At 42.1% G+C, this 18,406-nt stretch overlaps 1 protein-coding gene across 1 annotated transcript in view; it reads right to left on the reverse strand.

Annotated features, from left to right (window-relative positions):
• Positions 1–18,152, reverse strand: part of LOC119650241 (uncharacterized protein DDB_G0271670) — a 329,297-nt gene extending 311,145 nt beyond the window's left edge. The window contains exons 1-2 of the mRNA XM_038052823.1: positions 17,175–18,152; positions 2,984–4,273 (exon numbers count right to left, since the gene is read on the reverse strand). Of these exons, the coding sequence (XP_037908751.1) occupies positions 2,984–3,953 (970 nt within the window). The 5' untranslated portion in view covers positions 3,954–4,273; positions 17,175–18,152. The remainder of the gene's footprint in view (positions 1–2,983; positions 4,274–17,174) is intronic.
• Positions 18,153–18,406: the final 254 nt, after the last annotated feature.

An 18,406-nucleotide genomic window follows, 5' to 3' on the forward strand; every position in this document is an offset into this window, starting at 1 on the left:
CGAGAAAATCCGGAACTACGGCCCCTTGGCAGACGATATGAAGCAGACATGGAGACTACAAAAGATCGAAGTAGTCCCAGTGATAATTTCAGCGACGGGATTAGTCCCGCAGAACTTACATAAAGCGCTGAAAACGCTCGATCTTAGGGCTGGACTATACATGGAGATGCAAAAAGCGGTTATCCTTGTAACCTGTGCTATAGTCCGAAGAGTCCTGTCCGGTAACAATCTGACCTAATGGGTTTCAGTGCCGCACTGTCTTCGATATAAGATCCATGTCTTTGTAGTGTAGAACCTCCGCGTCATTGGCTGAAGTGTTTGCAACAATCGGGATGTAGTAATACATTTTCGCATGGTCGCACACACTTTGCGTTAAAACGCATCATCGCTGTGATGCGGGCCTTTGGATGTTGCCTTCAGCCCATCCTTAGGTTGGTCGCCCCTCGGTCCGGTTGGGCGGGAAGAGGGTCCGTGGGCTTTCTTAACTATATATATATATCTCTTGGAAGATAAGTTTGTTATCTAAAAGATCCATTTAAATTTTGAGAAAAAAACAAATAAACATGTTACATAAGAACATGAAACATTCTTTGTCCGATTATGGGTTTGATCAACTGTACGTATTTTTGAAGATAGTCTCTTCTACCGTTAGTATGAAGAATACACGAAACGACGCTTTAACAATGAAAACAATAAATTCCCTGATCGCTTTAGTGGTTTTTTGTGGCAAGGGGACTTCAACATGAGCCATAATTAGTTCAACAAAAGTACTTTGATACAAATTTTTGTGAAAGTTGAAAAAATTCAAGAAGTTGTAGTCAAAAATTAAATTAATTTATCAATTAGTATTCCGTATTGCCCCGTTTTGCATCAATTACAGTTTGTAATCGTTTAGGAATGGATTCCACTAAATTTTATAGAATACTTCTTTTATCATCATCAGCGGGGCAACAACCGACATCCGGCCTAGGCCTGCCTTAGTAAGGAACTCTAGACCGAACTCCACCGGTTCGGTATCCCTAAAAGCTGTTTGGCGTCCTAACCTACGCCATCGGTCCGTCTCAAGCAGGGTCTGCCTCGTCTTCTTTTTCTACCGTAGATATTGCCCTTATAGACTTTCCGGGTTGGATCACTCTCATCCATACGGATTAAGTGATCCGCCCACCGTAACCTATTTGTTATCCACAATCTGACGGTTATGGTATCGCTCATAGATTTCGTCGTTGTGTAGGCTACGGAATCGTCTATCCTCATGTAGGGGGCCAAAAATTCTTTGGAGGATTCTTATCTCGAACGCGCCCAAGAGTTCGCAATTTTTCTTGCTAAGAACCCAAGTTTCCGAGGAATGCATGAGGACTGGCAAGATCATTGTCTTGTACAGTAAGAGCTTTGACCCTATGGCTGTTATCGATTGTGATTGTCGACTCTATGATGGAGTCTTTAGCTAGCTGTTATCGATTGCGATTTTCGACCCTAGATAGGAGAAATTTTCAACCTTCTTTAAAGAAATGTTTAAACACCATGGCCCCGCGGATGACATTTGATTGCTTTCTCATCGAGTCAAGGACTTTAGCTGAATAGGTCTAGGTTTGGGAAGAGAGGCAAGCAGAGTGCTACGGAAGATAAATACCAACAAATCCAAGGTTTTCAGTTTGACTCTTCATCGGTTTCTCCCTATTTGCCTAAACTTGTCCAAAATTCGGAAATACAACTATTTTAATAATAACATCAAGTTTAGGCTGTTAACGTCAGTATTGTCTCTGTGCTACTATATGGAAATAATATATGAAAAGTGGCCGCCAGTGTTACTCAAAAGCTCCAAGTTTTCATCAATTAATGTCGGAGTCGTATCATCGGGGTATTCTGGCCTAAGGCAATAACTAACCAAGAACTTGGTTAGCGTAAGGGCGAGCTCCTCGTGGATGTGTTCATCAGGAAGCGGAAGTGATAGTGGATGGGTAACGCCTTAAGGAAATGCGACAGCTTTATTACGGGCTATGCCATACAAGCGAGTTCACTATCCCAGCAGGGCCAATGAGCCATAAACAAAGGCCCCTCTGAATATAGTGCAGTGCTTATCAATATTCTCGGCAGGGGTATAGGGAACGACAAAGAACACACAGTCAGATCAGCGATGGCAATGCACATTATCCAAGACGGACATTCGGTTAAAAGGACAACTTAGAATATCAGATGATGGTCCCTTTCAAAGTTGACGTCAGCACCATTTCTATTACGGACATTCAGAAAATAACTCTTAAATCTACTGCTGATCGCAACATTTTCCATCTCATTGGATGTTCGTTGCTGGTCTGACAAAGTTCAACTGACTTTATAACAAGCCCTGTTTATGAAAATACATTGAACGAATTGATGTCAAGGTGGAATCAATTTGAAATAGCAAATTAGAAAATAGGTCAACATGCATATATTAAGAAAACCGAAACCGCGGATTCATCAAAGACAAAGGCAACAATTCAGATGCTGGTGCACCTCTGAAAGAACATTTTCTTCACAACTGGTGCGGTCTGACATCAAATCTGAATGTAACACGAATATAACTGTTTAAAAATGCATGATGTTATAACCACCCGATTAAACTTATCAAATACAAATGCAATTCCAGTTTAATTATTATGAATTTGACCTAATAATGAGTACTCCAATTATATTGTATGGTTACACTTATGTATCGGGACGTGTATGTAGTTTGGATAATTTCACCATGAGGATCAAACAATAAATATCCACGATTATTCCTAAACAATTCAAAATGAAGCAGTCCATTACTTATTAATCCAATTTTCATTTAAAGCAACAAATCCTTATACAACCTGCTATTTACAGGTTGTATAAGGATTTCTCAGGAGTAATTGATAAAATTCTTAAACTATCATGTTGACTGTAATAATTACAAAGTTACAAATATAATTTGTCTCAATACTGGTTGACTTTTTACTACATACAATGTTGAACAACTCACCGTATTTTATAAAGACTGATTCATTTCCATTATTCACAAGAATTTTCAGATCAAGCCGACTAGAGTTGAAATTCCTGTTTTTCTGACCATCGACATCTATTTTAGTTGTACTGGAACTTATTATTGATGGTGTAGATTTTTTTGACACATTCAAGAGGAAAACCTCACTATTCACTACACTTACATCGTTATTAGATGCATTAGAACTATAAGAAACATTACTGAAATTCGACAATTTGATTACTTCTGCACTCTTTTCAAATTGATTTCCATTTTCACTCACACTTACACTTTTTGCACTTTTCCTTAAATTATTACCTACATCAATCATATTATTTGTATTATTGAACACGAACTGAGTAGTATTACCCACTTTCTTTAGGGCCGGCTGAATTTGCCTCAGCTCAGTCAAACTTTTAGTTTGGATAGTAGTCATGTTTTGGAAATTATCCTTTGAACTAGATTTACTACTCCGCCGGCTATTGACAATGTTAACATTGAATTCTGAATCTGGGCTGGCTTCTTTGTACCGTCCACTTAGTTTGGAAATAGTTGTGTCCATGTTTCGAGTATAATTTGAAATATAAGGAATCCGGGAAATATTTACAAGATCTGATTGTAATGGAGCACGAATCCTACGAACTAGTTGCTTTTTGGCAGAATACTTTTTTCTTAGTTCTTTCCAAAAATTTATGTGTTGAACGAATCCCTCGTCGCCTCCGCCGTTTCCAATTCGTTTGAAAGCACCTCCTTTGTTCTGCCGCTGAGAATTTTCGATTTGATCCCATTTTGAAGGAAGACGTTCTGTTTCTTTTGTCAAAGCGATCAATATGTTGGATCCTTGCGATACGTCCAACGCGACGAATTCAGCATGTTTCTGGTTCGTATTTCGAGAATTCAGGTCGCCAACGCACCGTGCCACTGGTGTCACCGCGAGGGCGCTCGCCGACAATAGAGGGGTCAGGAGCATAAGCAGTAGCGCTAAAGCTGCGCGGGCCCCCGCGGCGCCTTTGGCTGCATACGTGGGGGCCACAGCGCCTCGACCGTTCAAGTGTTATTGCTTTCCAACTAAGAATCCGTTTCGGGAAAGATACTTTCTCTCCCGATTTCCGATAAATTATAAGAGGACGTTTTCACCGATTTGCACGGGCCTCATCCTTTTCCATTTGCAGAAAGTCCGCGAATTCAAACAGCCGCAATACGCGCCGTTCATTTCGTATAAAAGGAGCTGATGGCCACCACCGCATCTCGTCTGATTTTATCAAAACGGAGCAAATATTCTATGCACACCTGCAAAGAAGAAAAACTCAGCTAGAGACTATGGGATATTTGAACTTATGCTAGTCGACACCTATGCATTCTACAGTCATTTTTTCAATCCGAAGAAAACACAAAGTTATGCACTTATCGATTATAATATATAATATGGTATATGCACAACAAACCGACCAAACTGTCTTCCAGATTTAAGAATAAGAATGTCACTGAAATGAATGCGCAAACATAAAACATCATCGTAATATGGAATGCAGATATCCAAAAATAGGCTCTCAAAAGACAAGCAATGAACATCTTTACTCCCCAGGCCATGTTTTGACTGGATTCGCTTCTATGCAATCCTTTTGTTTTGCATCTGTTTTGTTACTTAAATTAGACACGGATAGGCATGGCAAGTAAGAATCAAGCAAATTGCGCGACAGAATACAATCAGTATTCTTCCATTCAGAGGTCACACATTGCAACTCTCCCCAAGTGGGAAACATTGGGTATGGTATTTCTGAAAATGTATCTTGAAATTTCACTGGGTCCAACGCTCTTTGTGATATTCCCACTTCGCATCCTCAAGGTGGATCTACAAATTGTTAAAAACACTCAGTACAAACACATTTTAGCATTATAGAACATTTTATTTTGTTTAGTTCATCTATAGAGCCTACAAATAAGTTCTGTCGGATTTTTCTTTAAATTTGAAGCTTTATTGTGAAAAATTGATTATACATTCATTGTTCAAAGTATTGCCCATCGCTAGCCACAACTTTCTTCCATCTTTCAGACAATTCATAGATACCATCGCGCCAAAAATTGGCCTACTTGGCCGCTATCCACTCATCGAGCCATTTTTTGAGTTCGTCGTAATTGGAGAAGTGCTGGTCAGCCAAGCCATGCTGCATCGACCGGAACAAATGGTAATCAGAAGGAGCAATGTCTGGAAAGTACAGCGGATGGGGTAGGACTTCCCATTTCAACGTTTCTAGATATGTTTTAACGGGCTGTGCAACATGTGGACGAGCATTGTCATGTTGCAAAATAACTTTATCATGCCTTTGCTGGTATTGCGGCCGTTTTTTCTTGAGTTCGTGGCTCAAACGCATCATTTGACGTCGGTAGAGTTTGCCCGTGACCGTTTCGTTCGGTTTTAGCAGCTCATAGTATACCACACCCAGCTGGTCCCACCATATACACAGCGATCTTCTCACCATGAATATTCGCTTTGGCCGTCGATGATGAGGCATGGCCGGTGTGCCCACGTTGCCCGACGCTTGGGATTATCGTAATGGATCCACTTTTCATCGCCAGTAACTATTCGATGCAGAAAACCCTTCCTTTCTTGTCGTTGGAGCAGATGTTCGCACGTGAAAAAACGGCGTTCGACGTCTCTTGGCTTCAGTTCATACGGAACCCATTTTCCGACCTTTCGGATCATTCCCGTTGCTTTTAAACGGTTGTAAATGGCTTGCTGAGTGACTCCAAGTGTTTTCCCCAAGTTCTTCTTCGGTTTGCGATGGATCTTGGTCGAGCAATGCCTCTAACTCTTCATCTTCAAAAATTGTTGGCCGTCCGGCGCGCTCTTCGTCTTCCAAGTCAAAATTGCCACTTTTAAACCGTCCAAATCACCTCTGACACGTTCGTTCAGATAGAGCATGGTCACCATAAACTTCCACCAAAATGCGATGACTTTCGGTTGCTTTTTTCTTCATATTGAAATAATGAAGTAGAACTCCCCGCAAAAACACATTATTTGGTTCAAAATTGGCCATTTTCGTTGATGAAAAAAGTATTGTTGTTTACACTTCAATTAAATAATTTATACTGACGTTTGTACCTATTGACAGTAGCTTTCCGACGAATTTTTGGAAATGTGGATCAATGGAATAAAAAACAAGCTACGCCATCTATTGTGAAAACCGACAGAACTTATTTGTAGACCTTATATTAATCCTTATTTTTCGCATATATGTACATATGCTTAAATTTAGTAGGGTAGAGAATGTCGCTCCCGGAATATTCTCTAAAACTCACGATTTTCATTTCCATCATAATTCCTTTCCAATATTTCAATACCAGCAACATCGTGTAGCAATTAAATATCATAGTTAAAGCTTAGTTCCCGGAATAATTATAATGGTGTAAAAACAATAACCCACAGTTGCACAATTCCGACACATTACGCCCCACTGCCGGCTGAAGTCCGCCCTTCAAAAACTTTCGGAAACGTATTCTTTGCGAAGACCAGGTATTTCCAGGCTTTATGGATCTCCAGCAACCCCGAGAATTCGATTTCAAATCAACTATGACTGTTTGTTGGTATGCCGCTCCTGCAAATACAATCACTTGTGTATTGTGGTGCAGTTGCAGCTTTCTATTGCAAAGAGCAACACATTATCGACTTGGTAGTTGTAGGACAGGCAATTAGAGGCCAAAAAAATCTTTTCAGTTTCTATATTGATTGCGCCAAGGCTTTTGACAGCGTCCCGCATATTTGGATAATCAATATCTTACAAATTCCGAATACAGTTTTAACAGTGCAGCGGATAAATCTGTCACGTGACATCGGAGACAAGAGCATGGTTGACTTTGCGTAGCAGGCCAGTCCTTGAATGTGCTGTTTGTAAGGCAGATTTTCGGATGACTCCACTAACCTTGAAAAGTTATTCTTTTAATCTTCTGAGTAGGATAAAGTCAGACCAAGAGCGGATCGATGAATGGAAGTCGAAGGCAATGCACGGCAAACACGTCGATCGTCATTTCTCGAACTAACGGCTGTGTGTTGGCAAGCTTTTTCATTTGGACAGAGGGATTTACGTGTGCTACACAAGACTGTGAGGTCCTCACCCGAGGTTATAAAAAGCCAGCGTAGAAATCAATGGTTCGGCCTTAGAAACATTAGACCAATGTGTGGAAATGTTTAGGAAACATTAACCAATGCCTCCAAAGAACTCCTTGCACGTATATAACTTTTTCACTTTTTTAGCGACTTGCGACTTTGCATACAAGCATGAGCTAAACTTGGGAACATGCTCGATTTACTGATCCGAACCGCAGGCAGTACTTGATAGTTGCGCTTGTACATGCATTGGGACCGGCAATTTGAACTGATCGCAGCATACCACACAAGAAGTCTGACGAGCTCTACGTATATTATTAACGTTGCTGTCCCCCATAACATTGATTAGAAATACGTAGAGATGAATGTGGATTATGTGTTACTGGCTCGGGAAATTACATTGTCAGCTGCAAGTATAATACCTAAATCCCTCACGACTCTTTAGATGACCTGGGACAAGCACAAAATCTGGTTCAAAACGTGCGCAAATACACCATTCTAAAATCGACCTCAATGTTGCGGGCAGTTTTAGATGGAATCCCCCATTAACCACCACCACCAAAGCCCTATATATTTTAAGTAGGTAGGATTGCGTCACATCTTCCGAGATTGTGATAACTCGGAAATAACAATAACATGCAAGACTCAAGCCCAAATAAAGGAGATTTTGAGTTGATGTACTCAATATTATCCTCAGTGAAATAAATGTAATTATTCCACTATACTAAATCCTACCTAAAACTTCTTGGGGACAGGTTTCACGTAAGGCTAACCACGAAAACGAATTTGGTGTTATTGAAAAAAGGCAGATCATACCCATTGCCGAGCCAGCAAGAAATAATTTACGGTTTTGGATATACGGCCAGCAATGACATCCATCCATCCATTTATGCCCAAAATACTCACGAACTCGATATCTTTTCAAATACAGTAATAATTTTACTTTATTTTATAGACCTACTGCGCCTTTAACTTCATACCAGGACCATACAATTTTGTATTAACTTTAATTACTGCAAAATTCAGTGGAAATTCAACAATTATTAACAAAGTTATAACAGATCAAAGTGGTGAAAAAAAAGTTCAACCCCTCTTTTAGGTGTTTGGAGCCCCCACCCCCCCTTAAGTTCAGCGTGCAGCGATGTAATCCACCGCATGCGTAGGGATTCACAGTTCCAACCTTTTTACTAATTTCGGGATACCCGAAGCTGAGCTTTTCGAATATAAAGATTTCGTGTTCATTTTGTTTGAGGAAGCCTATATGCATGGTTTTCCATTCGTAGATAGCTAAAAAAGCAAAACATTCCTTCGTCGATTACTAAATCCCAGATATACGCTGTACATATGACATAAATATTGTGCTCATCCTAAATAAACAAATGTTGCCCATTACCGTATATTGATGCGCACATATATATGTACGCATCCAAATTGATCTAACGCATCTTCACGCATTTCCACTTCATTCTTTGCACAAAAGCGTACACATATGAGCGTAAATTGAATATCGCTGGTACATCTTATTGAACATTACCCCCATTTAATTGTCACATACATATACATTAACATGCATGATACAGATATTTAATAACTAAAAAAAAGTAAAAAAAAAACGAAAATGTCATTCATATAAGGTCACTTTATTTGATGATGACATACACTTCTTATTTACATGAAATGCAAAATTTTGGCCTTCTACAACTTTGTTAATGATAGTTGGATTGCGTTCAAACTTTCCGAAATTGTACAAAATATTATTACTTATAATCGATGAACTTGAGAGGGAGTTTTCAAATAAAGTTCCAATATATGGTAATCTACCATTTTTAACTTTATTTGTACAGATGCTTTCCCTCTTCGAGTCCACCCAACTACTAACTACTGACATCATGGGAAGGACAACCCGAAATGAACAGTCTACCTACATCCAGATCGAGCAGGCGGCGTGAGATCTTGGGCTGCACATTAATGAAGGCAAGACGGAGTACATGGTGGCAACGTCAACACCAAAAACCAATGAACCAACAACATCGAATCGCACTGGTCAAACGAAACCAATGAAGACAGGAGACTGCAATTTTGAGACCGTTGAAAATTTTTCTTATCTGGGCTCGAAAATCACAACCGATAACAGCTATTTATTTATTTATTTAATTAACGGACAACAAACAGAAAGAATTCCAATTAATTATTGTCCTCAGGAGGAGGAGAAAGCAGAAAACTAATCCTACGATTAAAACTATTTAAAGTAGGGAAGTTAAAAGGACCAAGCTGTTTTGCATTATAATTTCGGCAAAGCCTGGGAATCGGGGAATGAAAATAGACTTCGAGCTCCGCGAAAGGCACGTTGAAAATATCTGCGTTACGTGTGTTATAAGACGCAGGACGGCAGGTGATCTTGTCAGCGGCGGACCAGTCCATCAGGCCCGAGGAAAGTTTAAAGAATGTGCATAGATCCAGATAGAATCTACGCTGTTGTAGGAAGGGAAGGTTTAGAAAGCGGAGGCGGGAGGGGTAATTCACACGAGGGAAGCTTTTCTTAAAGAAGAGAGAACGGGTGAATTTACGTTGTACATTTTCAAGGGCAAGACAATCACAGTTACGAGTGGGTGACCAGATCACGGAGCAATACTCGAGGGTATTCCTCACAAGGGAATTGAAGAGAGCTAAGAAGGGTTGGATGGAGTCAAAATCAGAGGAGGAGCGAAGAATAAAGCCTGACAATTTTGCTGCTCGATTGATGACATCGAGGCAATGGGTGTCAAAGCGGAGCTTATTGTCGAAAGTGACTCCGAGGTCTTGAGTGGAATTTAAGCAGGATAAGGAATGTCCGTTAAGTGAGTAGGAGAAAGAAGTGGATGAGGATTTTAGGGAGTAGCACATAGAGTGACATTTTCTGACATTTAGCGCTAAACCATTAGTCGAGCACCAACGAACCAGAGTGTCCAGGTTATTCTGAAGAGAAACACAGTCCATAGGCGACGATATAGCGGAAAACAGCTTAAGGTCGTCTGCATAGAGCAAACAGGGGCAAGTAAGGAGGGGGGGAAGGTCGTTAATAAAAAATAAAAATAGCAAAGGACCCAGAATAGACCCCTGTGGGACGCCAGAAGAGGGGGAGAAGGAGCGGGAAGTACAGACGTCAAAAGAGACGCGGCAGCATCGGTTGGAAAGGTAAGAGGGACGAGAGTTTGGATAGAAGTATCTTGTGATTTACAGTGTCGAAGGCTTTCGCGAAGTCAGTGTAAATGGTATGCACTTCTTGCCGTGAATTTAGACATTTGGCGACAAAGTTGGTAAAGTCAAGCAGGTTGGAGGCAGTGGACCTATGTTTAACGAAGCCGTGTTGTTCTTTCACTATGTGTTGGCCAAAGTGGGCGGACAACCAGTCGCTGACATATCTTTGCAGGATTTTGGAACAGGAGGAGAGGAGGGAAATGGGACGGTAATTCTCGGCAAGCGAACGATCGCCACTTTTGTGAATGGGGATAATGAGAGCCTCTTTCCACAAGCTGGGAAAATGATTCTCCTCAAGGCTTTTGTTGAAAATAAGAGATAGGGGAAGGGAGATGGACTTACCAGTTTTGATCAAAATGAGGTTTGGAAGACCATCGTAGCCAGGTCCGACCTTGGCATCAAGTTCGCCAATGAGGTATTCGACAAGGATAGGAGTAAGAAGGGGAATGGTAGGCGATGCGGGGCAGGCTACATCTACTATCGGGAGGGATTCGGAGGAAGGGGGAGGAACATAGACTGACGAAAAGTAGCGGCAGAGTAAATCACAAGATCGTTGGGGGGAGTTAGCAGAGAAGCCAGAGAATTTAATGGACGGAGGGGATAACTGGGCGGGGCAGCGGGAGTTGCGTCTCCCACCCTGGACAAATATTCGTGTCTGGAGCTATGACGATGAAATCCGCACACGGTTGTTGGCTGCCAATAGAGCCTATTCCAGTTTACAAAAACCATTTCGCTCGAAAACTCTCACCATATAGCCGTTTTCGATTAAATTGGCTGTGACAGAAGACAGACATTGAATCGATTTTAATAATTTTTAAAAATGCAACGGAGTCTAAAAACCGCTCAAATATTCCTATTTCCTATTTATCCCCGAGAAGCAATAATGGACAATCGCGTCGTGCACCAGCACCAATTATACCGCGCCTCATGGTAAATCCTGAATTATTGCCTCTCTTATCTATGCCTTGGATGCATACGGTACATGTTGTACATACATAGTTGTGTGTAAATATCAAAATAAAATACGGCACGATACTTTTGATACGTGTCCCGATATACGCGTCAAGGAATAGATTCTAGTACCCTTCAATCACCTTTTAAGTAAAAACAGCTATTCCAACCTATCCAGGATCTAGTTACATTTTTTGGAGTCCTCTACGAATTCTGCTTCAAGTAACTCGCTCCTTCCAATGAGGAGAAAATTTGTAGAGAACGAAAAAATCTGATGCAGAATAAATTTCGAGAATTATAGTTGGACTCATGTAGCTTATGGATTTGTATATAAAAACCCGTATTCCCACCAAGCAAAACAAAGATCATTTTCTGAAAGAGCAATCTCAACATGTGCAGTCATCGTTCCAATTTTGTAGTGTTGAAGCTTTTCTTTCAACACATACCAACTCAATGTGTGGAAATGTTTAGAAAACAGGAATCAATGCCTCGAAAGAATTTCTTACGCGTATATAATTTTTTAAGGCTTGGTCATTTCTAGCCGCAATAAACGCTCATCAACTTAACCAAGAAGAGTCAAATTAGTCGACCACGTTCCCGCTTGACCGATATTGTAAGCCATAAATTATCGTCCACAGTGTCAAAACTTGCCAAAATTTTGACATTTGACAAGTTTTTTTTGGGGCTGGAATAGAAATTTCATTGAAAAAAGGATAATATGGAGGAATGCATAGTTTTCTCTCCACAGTTGCATAATTTTCCCGATATTTTCTCATGATTTTTCGCCCGGGCTCGGATTTTCTCTCTATGACCTTAAATATAGATTGATGAAAGCAACACAATATCCACTCAACTAGAACTAATAAATCTCAAAATAATTACAATATTTGCATTTGTGGGTTTGCAAATGGGATTCACAAAATTATCTTTCTATTGTGTTTACTGGCCACACTCAACTAGGAATGATTATTTAACCAAGAAATATTGGCTTTTAATAAATGAATTTATTTGCCACTATCGTGTATTTTTGGTGTTTCTATGGAAGAAAGTAAAGAAATTCAACTGTGTATAGACTGGGAGTCGGCTTGTCTTGATGGGTTGCGCCATTTTGTTCTGTCAAAGGCCTGATCTAGATGCAGTCACGAGGCTTTCAGATCACCACCCAACATATCAAGCCACCGTAATTTTGACCGCTTTCTCCTCCGGCCTCCTATTACTCAGTATTTTTTATTGAAAAATATTACATAGCTATGCTACAGGTCGCGAAAAAAATATATTTTGACTTTTATGTTTTCTGTTGATCAACAATTTTGTCGCTAAAGTGAGGTTAAATAGCAGCAGTCAAAACTAGGATTTGATCGAAAGATTACAAAATATGCATTTTTCACAAATTGGCCGACAATCAAAATCAATAGTTCGAGTTTTCATCAAAAACGGTCGTTTTTGGGCTACGAAACCAGCCATTTTTATAGAAACAAAAGTTGAGCCATTAAACACTACATTTTTAAGGTTTTGTGTAAAACAACACCTTATTAAGACCGTTTTACTGTCTGTCTGCCCGTTACCTGCATTTTTCTCAGAGACGGTTATAACGATTGACACCAAATTTAGTGGAAATGTGGGAGCTGTGAACGCTCACACATTCAGTGAGTTAATTTAAGGGGGTCCCCATACATGCAAAAAGGGGGGTGTACATTTTTTTTTCGCCAATATTGCCATGTGAGGTATCAAATGAAAGGTTTCGATTAGCACTTTCCGGTCTTAGTTTTGATATTTATTGGAAAGGTGGGGAATGCGTGGTCGAAAGTGATCATTTCTTTAACGGACCCATTCTCAGAAACCACCCAACCGAAAATTCTGAAAAAAAGCTACTATATGGTGCCAAAGCTCCGAAATAACCTTCATATTAATATCTGTCTAAATAAAGTTAGTAGTATTCATGAAATTTATTTTTTTAAGTGACCATATTTCAGCCAATTTTTTTCGGGTCAGCTTCAAATTTTAAGGACATTTTTTTCAGATAGTTACACCAATTTTTTAAAAGTTATTGGTGGGGTTAACCTCTTAAGTATGAAGTGAACTCCACAAAGATGCACTGGCATAATATCCACTCATAAATTACGTGCGTGCACGTGTACATGTGTCAGAGCGCAGTCGATGAAAAGGTGAAGCATATCAGGTCTACCATCGAGCAATATTAGTTGGTCAGATTAACCTGACAACCCTCTTAACTTGAATCCTATAGAAAATGTGTGGCCGAGGTTGAAGAGAATATTTTCACAAAGACCATTCCCGAAAGTAAACACCACTTGATTGGATGAATGCGGGATGAATAAGATGATATTTCGGCAGAGAATCGAAGGCTCCTCCAGGTCCTCCAGGTTGGGGGTTGGGTAGGGCTGACAACCCTACACGGAAAACAACTTGTTACGAAGCCACAACAGGAGCCTTGGACAGGACGGATTTTAAAACGACGGACCCGGCAACGAACACGGAATAACGATTTGCGCATTTTCTCATGGAACGTGCGCTCCCTGTACAGAGATGAAGCTGACGAGCAGCTAACCGATACCCTGTCCCAATATAGGGCTGATATAACAGCGTTGCAAGAGATGCGATGGACAGGGACCGGTTTCCTGGAGAAGAGCCACTACACCATATATTATAGCGATCATCCAGTAAACCATGTGCTCGGAGTAGGTTTCTTAGTCAGCCAAAAAATGAAACCTACTGTTATCGGCTTTGAAAACATAAGCGAACGACTATGCACTCTGCGCTTGCGAGGCAAGTTTAGAAATATAAGCCTCATAAACGTTCACGCCCCTACAGAGGAGACTGCAGAGTCGGAGGATACCTTCTACGAGGCAGTAGAACGAACCCTCCAAGCCTGTCCCAGATATGATATCAAAATCATACTTGGGGATTTTAACAGCCAAGTAGGGAAGGAGCCCGTATTCAGGCGGTACGTTGGCTCCAATAGCTTACACGAAAAAACAAATGATAACGGACTGCGGATTATTCAATTAGCAGGGTCACACGAAATGGTTGTTGGAAGTACCTGGTTTGCGCGGAAAGCGGTCCACAAACATACTTGGGCCTCTCCAGACGGGACCACTTTCAACCAAATTTACCACGTGTTGATCGAACGCCGCCACCTCTCAACCTTGATGAATGTCAGAACATATAGGGGGGCCAATATAGACTCGGATCACTATCTCGTTGGCATGGTGCTCCGAGCTCGAATAACAATACCACCTAGAATCCCCTCTGACAATCAGGTGAGAGTGAACACTGAAGCCATCCACACCACAACCCTCCGCGACACCTATAAGAGGGAAATGGATGCCGCAATAACCGCAGTCAACAGAGGACCTGAAGATGAAGCATCAACAAATGACCTTCACAATCACCTGAAGAACGTTATCATGGATACGGCCACAAACATACGTGGCCCCAGCCGCAAAAGGAGTCGGAACGGCTGGTTTGACGATGAATGTAAGCTAGCAACGGAACGGAAGAATGCCGCATACCGAGTAATGTTGCATTCTCAAAGAACGCGGGCACGCGCAGAGACTTATCACGAACTCCGTCGAGCACACACACACTCCGTTATCATGGATACGGCCACAAACATACGTGGCCCCAGCCGCAAAAGGAGTCGGAACGGCTGGTTTGACGATGAATGTAAGCTAGCAACGGAACGGAAGAATGCCGCATACCGAGTAATGTTGCATTCTCAAAGAACGCGGGCACGCGCAGAGACTTATCACGAACTCCGTCGAGCAGAGAAGCGACTTCACAGACGGAAAAAGGGGGGGAGAACCAACAAGTCTGTGAACTAGAAAAGTACAGGGAGCAACCGCACCAGGCGCGGAAGTTTTACCAACAAGTCAGCAGGATGAAACCTTATACACCTCGATGCTCATCCTGCCGAGACAAAGAGGGAAATCTGATTTCCGACAGAATGGGCATATTAGAGCGATGGGTTGAGTACTTTGATGAGCTACTGAACAACCAGAACATCGGCGAGTTGGAGGTCCCGCCAACTGAAGACGACGGACAAATACTGCCACCACCAAGTTTAGGAGAAACAGTCCGTGCAATTCATCGGCTAAAAAATCATAAGTCGCCAGGAGCCGATGGAATTACAGCCGAATTGGTTAAATATGGAGGCGACCAGTTACACCAAGTGGTTCATCAACTTGTGCTCAAGGTATGGGACAGCGAATCAATGCCTGACGATTGGCAACGAGGCATTATCTGTCTCATACATAAAAAGGGAGATATCACACAGTGCAGCAATTATAGAGGTATCACGTTGCTGAGTACCATCTATAAGATATTCTCCACTATCTTGCTAGGCCGGATAGCCCCATACGCTCAGAACATCATTGGCCCATACCAAAGAGGCTTCACTCCAGGCAAATCAGCAACAGATCAGATTTTCTCTCTGCGGCAAGCGATGGAAAAACTGTTGGAATATGGACAACAGTTGCACCATTTGTCCATCGACTTTAAAGCCGCCTATGATAGCATAGCCAGGGTAAAACTATACACGGCCATGAGAGAATTCAGTATCCCGACGAAATTAATAAAACTGACTAGGCTGACCCTGACCAAAGTGCGAGGCCAGATAAAAGCAGCAGGATCACTCTCAAGACCATTCGACATCAACAACGGTCTACGACAAGGGGATGCGCTATCATGCGTCCTCTTTAACCTGGCCCTCGAGAAGTGATCCGTGATGCCGAGGTAAATGCAAGAGGCACGATCCTCTTCAAGTCCACCCAACTACTGGCCTATGCTGACCATATCGACATCATGGGAAGAACCACCCGAGATGTGCAAACTGCCTTCATCCAGATCGAGCAGGCGGTGCGAGATCTTGGGCTGCACATCAATGAAGGCAAGACAAAATATATGGTGGCAACGTCAGCACCGAAGACGAATCAACCAACAACATCAAACCGCACTGGTCAAACACGAAGAAGAATAAGGATAGGAGAGTACAACTTTGAGACCGTTGACAATTTCTCCTATCTAGGGTCGAAAATCACAACCGATAACAACTACGATGATGAAATCCGCGCACGGTTGTTGTCAGCCAACAGAGCCTATTTCAGCTTATAAAGACTGTTCCGCTCGAAACGTCTCACCATAGGGCCAAAGCTCTTACTGTACAAGACTATGATCTTGCCAGTCCTCATGTATTCCTCGGAAACTTGTCTTCTTAGCAAGAAAAATTGCGAACTCTTGGCCGCGTTCGAGAGAAGAATCCTCCGAAGAATCTTTGGCCCCCTACATGAGGATGGACGATTCCGTAGCCTACACAATGACGAAATCTATGAGCGATACCATGACCGTCCGGTTGTGGATAAAATCCGGCTCAATAGGTTACGGTGGGCGGGTCACTTAATCCGTATGGATGAGGATGATCCCACCCGGAAAGTCTATAAGGGCAATATCTATGGTAGAAAAAGAAGACGAGGCAGACCCTGCCTAAGATGGAGCGATGGCGTGGGTCAGGACGCCAGACAGCTTTTAGGGATATCGAATTGGTGGACCTCGGCGCAAAACCGGGATGTCTGGAGTTCCTTATTAAGGCAGGCCTAGACCGGATACCGGTTGCTGCGCCGTTGATGATGATGATGATAATGGGAAGGATGATATTGAAAATTAAAAACAAATAAGAGCAATTAGGATCAAATCCACATTCAAAGAACTTTTCTCGGTCAAGAAATTTGTAGAGAATTGCTTCCAATGAAGGCTTACGGTTTTAATTACTAAATTTAATAATACATCTTGAGTTGTTTCTCTTGTTGTAATTGATATTTTATCGGAGCCTCCCCCACCTGAGGAAGATCCAGGAGTATTTCACTTTGTTACTTAGATACCTACGTATGTGTCTACCACGGTTGATATTCCGTAAAGAATCTTGGTGCGTCCCGGTTTAGGTACTCTGCCAGCATGAGAAAAGGTCCTTATTCCCTAACATTGTCAGGCGCCGATTATTTGACTCACTCTTCACAGCTTGTTCCCAGATTTCATCTAGGGTATTGTTAAGGCGAGTTTTAATAAGAAAGGTAGTAACGCGCGAAACATCTGACCGAAAAGCACATAAGCACGTGTACAGCACGCAGTGGTTTAGTGCAACTGTGCGGCCCGACGTAACCCATCGCATTGATAGTGCAACGCTCCATCGCGAATGCGCTGCGATGCATTCGACCATCGCCAAAGAGAGACGAACACATCCAGCAGCGCTCGTCCTCTATCACACGAGCAGGACCAACGATCGACACACGTGGACTTCGCCTGCAAATTACCGGAATCTCGACTGTACGCGAACTCCCGCCACTCCGATTCGCGGATTTTAAATGCACTTTATCACCTGCACATTATCAAAGAGCAAAACGTGATTTGCCGCCAACTTATCGCGCACTTGCACTTGAATCGCAAACCGCTCGACGCCACCACGAAAATTCGAGACTTGGAGCGACCGAGAAAATATCCGCCGTTCTTGCCATGGTATGAAAGCTCGCCGTACGCTTCGGCTGTGCTCTTCCTCTTACAGAAGACGCCGTGAGCCGAAGTGAGAATACTGCAGTGCACCGACGGCGGCACACTCCCTTCGTAACGAAATCGGGCGTGCGTCGCGATGCACAAAAATAACGTTCATCACACAACACGCTCCTAATCGCATCCGCCCCGGCTCCGAAAGTAATAGTTATGGCTCACTGAAAGTGCCTATTGCTCGTCCGCTGGCCCGAAATTATGCTTAGGCTCAGTGTTTATAAATAAATTTGGCGACGACATACATAATATGGCCGCGGTGATAGCAACTCTACCCGAAGACTTGGGATATTTCTCAGTTTACAGATCGGAAAAGGACCATGCAGCACCGCGTTGACGGAGTCGAACTGAGAGAAATTCTAAATGCCGTCGATTAGTTGGAAACCTCCCTCAAATCTCTAATTCAGATTTTATTTTTCTAGTTTCTTAACGTAATTGCAACATTCGTATACTAACGTAGCCATTTATTACTTCCATACATAGCCAAATTAAGCTATGAATGTTTAGCTGCTTTGGGGGGGGGAGTACTACTGTTTGGAATTTCCACTAATGCTTGGATT

This window comes from Hermetia illucens, chromosome 2 (assembly GCF_905115235.1).
Source record: "Hermetia illucens chromosome 2, iHerIll2.2.curated.20191125, whole genome shotgun sequence".
Classification (NCBI taxonomy): Eukaryota; Metazoa; Arthropoda; class Insecta; order Diptera; family Stratiomyidae; genus Hermetia; species Hermetia illucens.